This window comes from Heptranchias perlo, chromosome 25 (genome assembly GCF_035084215.1).
Source record: "Heptranchias perlo isolate sHepPer1 chromosome 25, sHepPer1.hap1, whole genome shotgun sequence".
In the NCBI taxonomy this organism is placed as follows: domain Eukaryota; kingdom Metazoa; phylum Chordata; class Chondrichthyes; order Hexanchiformes; family Hexanchidae; genus Heptranchias; species Heptranchias perlo.
The window spans coordinates 13,104,309-13,111,072 of record NC_090349.1 but is presented as its reverse complement, the minus strand read 5'-3'; the positions used below and the strand labels follow the sequence as shown (position 1 = coordinate 13,111,072).

General features: G+C 47.6%; 1 protein-coding gene across 2 annotated transcripts in view; it reads left to right on the top strand.

Moving 5' to 3' along the window:
• Positions 1 to 5,536: 5,536 nt before the first annotated feature.
• Positions 5,537 to 6,764, top strand: part of LOC137342034 (serine/arginine-rich splicing factor 1B-like) — a 29,050-nt gene continuing 27,822 nt past the window's right edge. The window contains exons 1-2 of one of the 2 annotated variants that reach the window (XM_068005641.1): positions 5,537 to 5,692; positions 6,188 to 6,399. In XM_068005641.1, the coding sequence (XP_067861742.1) occupies positions 6,209 to 6,399 (191 nt within the window). In that variant the 5' untranslated portion in view covers positions 5,537 to 5,692; positions 6,188 to 6,208. The remainder of the gene's footprint in view (positions 5,693 to 6,187; positions 6,400 to 6,764) is intronic. The other variant, XM_068005642.1, reaches the window with a different exon arrangement.

The following is a 6,764-nucleotide window of genomic DNA, read 5'->3' as shown; positions in this document are numbered from 1 at the left end:
ACAATTAGGAAGACAATGAGAAACTATGAAATTAAATTATCAAGGAATATAAAAAGAAAATAGTAAAGTATTTTACAGACATACAAATAACAAAGGAAAAATCAGGATAGGGATAGGGCCACTAAGGGATACACACAATAAACTCACAAGTAATTACAGCGAAATGGCAGAAATATTAAATGATTACTTTGCCTCAGTATTTACCAGGGAGACTAACATGGTGGTCATGACATGAGAAGAAGAGATCAAAAAAGATATAAAGCAAAGATAGAAAGGGGGGTGATAATTGATAAACTCATAAAACTTAGAGAGGATAAAAGCCCTGGTCCGGATGAATTGCATCCACGCATATTAAAAGAGTAGGGAAGAGATAGCAGAGGCACTATTACATATATTTAAAAATGAATTAGAAAAGGGAATAGTGCCAGAGGACTGGCAGACAGCTAATTCCTATATTTAAAAAGGGAGATAGAACCAGTCCAGAGAACAATGAACCAATTAGCTTAATGTCAGTGGTAGGAAAGATAATGGAATCCTTACTCAAAGATGTAATAGAAAAACATCTAGAAACCAAAAATATAATAAAGAACAGTCAGCATGGATTTCAAAAGGGAAGGACATGCTTGGCCAACCTTATTGAATTCTTTGAAGAAGTAACAAAGGGTAGACAAGGATAATGTAGTAAATATAATATATTTGGATTTTCAAAAGGCCTTCGATATGGTACCGCATATTAGACTCATGACAATGGTGAGAGCATGCGGAGTCAGGGGACAAGTAGCAGAATGGATAACGAACTGGCTACAAAACAAAACAGAAAGTAGGGGTTAAAGGTAGTTACTCAGGCTGGCAAAAGGTGGGAAGTGGTGTTCCACAAGAATTGGTGCTGGGACCACAGTTGTTCATCGTTTACATAAGCGATTTGGCCTCAGGAATCGGAAGTACAATTTCAAAATTTGTGGACAACACCAAATTGGGGTTATAGTTAGTACTGAGGAGGACTGCGACAAAATACACAAAGACATTAATAAACTTGCAGAATGGGCATGTAATTGGAAAATGAATTTCAATATAGATAAGTGTGAGGTATTACATTTTGGTAGGAAGAATAAGAGGGCCACATACTGCTTGGATAATAAGAGTCTAAATGGGGTAGAGGAGCAGAGGGATCGAGGGGTACAGATACATAAATCATTAAAAGTAAAATGCGGGTTAATAAGGCCATAAAAAAAGCAAACCAAGCGCTGGGGTTCATTTCTAGAGGGATAGAATTGAAAAGCAGATAAGCTATTTTAAAATAGTATAGAACCTTGGTTAGACTACACTTGGAGTACTGTGCACAGTTCTGATCTCCATATTATAAAAAGGATATAGACGCGCTGGAGAGGTGCAAAAAAGATTTACTAGGATGATACCAGAACTGCGAGGTTATACCTATCAGGAAAGATTGAGCAGGCTGGGGCTCTTTTTTTCTAGAAAAGAGAAGATTGAGGGGTGACCTGATAGAGGTCTTTAAAATTATGAAAGGGTTTGACAGGGTAGACATAGAGATGTTTCCACTTGCGGGGGGGACGAGAACTAGGGGCCATAAATATAAGATAGTCACTAATAAATCAAATAAGGAATTCAGGAGAATCTTCTTTTCCCAGAGAATGGTTAGAATGTGGAACTCGCTACTACAAGGAGTAGTTGAGGTGACTAGCATAGATGCATTTAAGGGGAAGCTAGATAAACACATGAGGGAAAAAGAAATAGAAGGATATGCTGATAGGGTTAGATGAAGTAGGGAGGGAGGAGGCTCGTGTAGAGCATAAACACTGGCGTGGACCAGTTGGACCAAATTGCCTGTTTCTGTGCTGTACATTCTGTGTAATTCCTCTAAAATGCATCTATGCTAATGTCCTCAACTACTCCACATTATAACCACTCTTTGGGCAAAGAAGTTTCTCCTGAATTCCCTACAAGATTTATTGGTGACTATCTTATATTTATGGCCCCTAGTTTTGGTCTCCCCACAAGTGGAAACATCTCTACATTTACCCTATCAAACCATTTCATAATCTTAAAGACCTTTATCAGTTCACCCCTCAGCCTAATCTGTTCTAGAGAAAAGAGCCCCAGCCTGTTCAACCTTTCCTGAAAGGTATAACCTCTCAATATGGTATCATCCTTGTAAATCTTTTTTGCACTTTCTCCAGTGCCTCTATATCCCTTTTATAATATGGAGACCAGAACTGTGCACAGTACTCCCAAGTGTGGTCTAACCAAGGTTCTATACATTTTAACATAACTTCTTTGCTTTTCAATTCTATCCCTCTAGAAGTGAACCCCAGAGCTTTCTTTGTTTTTTTTATGGCCTTATTAACCTGCATCGCTACTTTTAGTGATTTGTGTATGTGCACCCCTAGATCCTTTTGCTCCTCTATCCTATATATGAGCAAATGTTTTCATATCAATCCCCAAGGTCATGCCTTCCAACAGCCGTCACCCCGAGACTTTCCTCATCAGCTGAACAGCATATTGGAAGGACCTGCACAGGACAGCTTGTGTTGTCCCTTAATGTCCTAAACTTTGAAATGCAGTGCCGCATAACAGGCTTACTCCTCACCCACTGCTAAATCCCAATTCTAATGTTTAGTAGGGATGTGTCTGCTGTGCAGCAGAGCCCCCTTCCAGGGGACTCAGTGTCAGATCATTGTAAGTCAGAGCTCAGTTATCATTCAGTTGTGACCTCTTTTTTTCCACAAATTCACCTCACAATGTAGTCTTGGATCTTACACATGTTCTGGAGGTGGCCAAGGCTTGCACACCCCACAATCTATGTTGGTGCCAGTAGCGCATGTGTTTGTGTGGTAGAGTCAGTGGCTGATAGTGCCAGGGAATGATAGCTTCAGCAATGAATGATTTAAGGCAATGTTTCTGCCAGTGTATTTTAGTGAGTCTTAGTGTGTAAGTGTGCCAGTGCTAATATGAGTACAATATTCCCACTGACAGGGTGACAGCATTGGAGAGCACAGACTTGCCAGCTATTCAGTCACAGCAGAATTTTCTCCATAGTATGTATGAGTGAGTCTGAATGTGAATGTGAGTGACAGCACAAGTGTAACACTTGGAGTGGCACAAGTGAATAAGTTCCAGCAAGCACAGACTCTTATGGTAAATGAGTTAAGTCAATTCCTTTCCCATAGTGTGTGACAGCAATGTGGCTGTGCTAGTGTGACTGCTAGACACAATGAGTGATAGTGCTAATGATCTAGGGGCTGAGATAGAGACTGGGTCAATGCTCATTTTTCCGGCTGTATGAGTAAATGGCAATGCAAGTAGTCTCTGAGTATGAAATAGCAGTCAATACTGGTGTGACAATGCCAGTTGCTACCCATGTGAGTATGAAAGGCTCTGTCAGACCTAGTATGAATGTGGCACTACCAGTCATTACTAATGTAACAAATCTAGTCAGTGCTGATATGGCAGTGCTAGTGTGATGCCAATCCCAGTTAGTACCATTATTGCAGTTTCAGTTGGCATCAAAGACAGTGACTTTGCCAGTCGGTGCTCCTGTGACAGTGCCAGTTTAGTGCTATTGTGCCAGTGCCAATATTGATGTGACAGTAGTCATTGGTGCTAGTGTAATGGTGCCAGTTGGTGCCACTGCAACAGTGCCAATCAATGCAAATGCAGCAGGGTCAATCAGTGCCAGTGAATGTGTCAAGTTGTGGTGATGTAACAGTCCCAGTGTAAGTGCCAGTCAGTGCTGGTTTAACACAACCAATCAGTACCTGTGTGCTAGTACAACTGTGCCAGTCAGTGCCATCTAATGCTAATAAATGTGACAATGCAATCAGTGCCACTATGACAGTGCTAGTGCAGCAGTGCATGCTGGTGCCAATGAGTGTGTCAGTGTAACACTACCAGTCAGTGCCAATAAGTGTGGCAGTGCTAGTTGGTACTGGTGTGACACTGTCGGTCAGTGCCAATGTGACAGTGCTAGACATTCCTGTGGCAATTGTAGTGCCAATCAGTACTGGTGTTACAACAATTTGCATTTCTATAGTGCTTTTAATGTAGAAAAACATTCAGAAGTGCTTCATAGAAGCATAATCAGACAAAAAATGGACGCTAAGCCAAAGAAACAGTTACTAGCAGGCATGACTAAAAGTTTAGTCAAAGAGTTGGGTTTTAAGGAGGGTCTTATAGAAGAGAGAGGAGGAGTAGGGCATAAATGGCTGATGGCATGTAGTGCCTGTGTTACAGCCAGTCCCTGAGTGGCAGTGCCTGTGTACCAAAGCCTGTCAGTGCCGGTGAGTGTGATATTACAGATTGGTGCCTGTGCCAGTGCCACTCATTGCTGGTGTAAATGTACCTGTGAATGCTGGTGAGTGAGTGACTGAGTGTGTGTATCTGTGTGTGAGAGCGAGTGTACATGTGTGAGAGTGAGTGACTGAGTATGTGTGTTGGTATGTGAGTGAGTACATGTATATATGTCTAACCACCTCCCCTTGACATTCAACGGCATTACCATCGCCGAATCCCCCACCATCAATATCCTGGGGGTCACCATTGACCAGAAACTTAACTGGACCAGCCATATAAATACTGTGGCTACAAGAGCAGGTCAGAGGCTGGGTATTCTGCAGTGAGTGACTCACCTCCTGACTCCCCAAAGCCTTTCCGCCATCTCCAAGGCACAAGTCAGGAGTGTGATGGAATACTCTCCACTTGCCTGGATGAGTGCAGCTCCAACAACACTCAAGAAGCTCGACACCATCCAGGACAAAGCAGCCCACTTGATTGGCATCCCATCCACCACCCTAAACATTCACTCCCTTCACCACCGGCGCACAGTGGCTGCAGTGTGTACCATCCACAGGATGCACTGCAGCAACTCGCCAAGGCTTCTTCGACAGCACCTCCTAAACCCACGACCTCTACCACCTAGAAGGACAAGAGCAGCAGGCACATGGGAACAACACCACCCGCACATTCCCCTCCAAGTCACACACCATCCCGACTTGGAAATATATCGCCGTTCCTTCATCGTCGCTGGGTCAAAATCCCGGAACTCCCGACCTAACAGCACTGTGGGAGAACCTTCAGCACACAGACTGCAGCGGTTCAAGAAGGCGGCTCACCACCACCTTCTCAAGGACAATTAGGGATGGGCAATAAATGCCAGCCTCGCCAGCGACGTCCACATCCTATGAACCAATAAAAAAAATGTGACAGTGAATGTAAATGTGAGAGTGTGGGTGTAAATGTGCGAGTGTATGTATGTGTACGTGAGAGTGTGACTGACTAACCGACCGAGTGTATGTATGAGTGTGAATGTGAGAGTGAGTGACTGAGCATGTATGAGTAAGCGATTGAGTGTATATGTATGAGTGACCGACCGAGTATAAGTATCTGTGAGGGTGAGTGACCGAGTGAGTGTAAATGTGATAGTGAGTGACTGAGCAGATGTGAGTAAGTGTATGGGAGAGTAATGTGAGTGCGCGCCTGCCAGTGGCCGCTCTCCGGCGCTGCGCGGGTTAATCAGCTCCTGAGGCCACACTGCCCCCGCGCGACCGGCCGTGGAGTAGAAGCGGCGGGAAGCAGCGTTGCTGCGGTCTGACGGTTCGAGCTGCGGCCTGGTTGGGAGCACGAGCGGAGGAAGCCGGAGTAAGGAGCGGGGCCTGCTTGATCTTGGGGGTAGCCGGTGAGGAGAGGCCGGGGATGGCTGGGCCCGAGCCGGTGAGGAGAGGCCGGGGATGGCTGGGCCCGAGCCGGTGAGGAGAGGCCGGGGATGGCTGGGCCCGAGCCGGCGAGGAGAGGCCGGGGATGGCTGGGCCCGAGCCGGTGAGGAGAGGCCGGGGATGGCTGGGCCCGAGCCGGCGAGGAGAGGCCGGGGATGGCTGGGCCCGAGCCGGCGAGGAGAGGCCGGGGATGGCTGGGCCCGAGCCGGCGAGGAGAGGCCGGGGATGGCTGGGCCCGAGCCGGCGAGGAGAGGCCGGGGGTGACTGGGCCCGAGCCGGCGAGGAGAGGCCGGGGGTGGCTGGGCCCGAGCCGGTGAGGAGAGGCCGGGGATGGCTGGGCCCGAGCCGGTGAGGAGAGGCCGAGGATGGCTGGGCCCGAGCCGGTGAGGAGAGGCCGGGGGTAACAGGGCCCGGGATGAGGAGTGCGCTGTGGCTGAGTTTGCCTTGTCTTGTTGCAGGGACCGCTTACTGACGGGAAGATGTCGGGCGGCTACCGGTGGGGAGGCCCCAGCGGCGGGGAGAGCCGCATCTACGTGGGGAACCTGCCGACCGACGTGCGGATCCGCGATATCGAGGACATCTTCTACAAGTACGGGAAAATCAGGGACATCGATCTGAAGAACAAGCGCGGCTCCGCGCCCTTCGCCTTCGTGGAGTTCGAGGACCCGAGGTAAACGGCGCACGGCCAGGCCAGGCCTCGCCACCCGCCTCCAGGCATCGGATAGGAGGGAAAATCCGTTTTTAAAAAAAGGCCTCGGCTCCAAATCTCAACCTCAAACCTGACTTAACCCCGCCACCCAAATCTCAATCACAAACCCCGCTCATCCCGCCCAAATCTCAATCACAAACCCCGCTCGTCCCCCCAAATCTCAATCACAAACCCCGCTCATCCCCCCAAATCTCAATCACAAACCCCGCTCATCCCCCCAAATCTCAATCACAAACCCCGCTCATCCCCCCAAATCTCAATCACAAACCCCGCTCGTCCCCCCAAATCTCAATCACAAACCCCGCTCATCCCGCCCAAATCTCAAT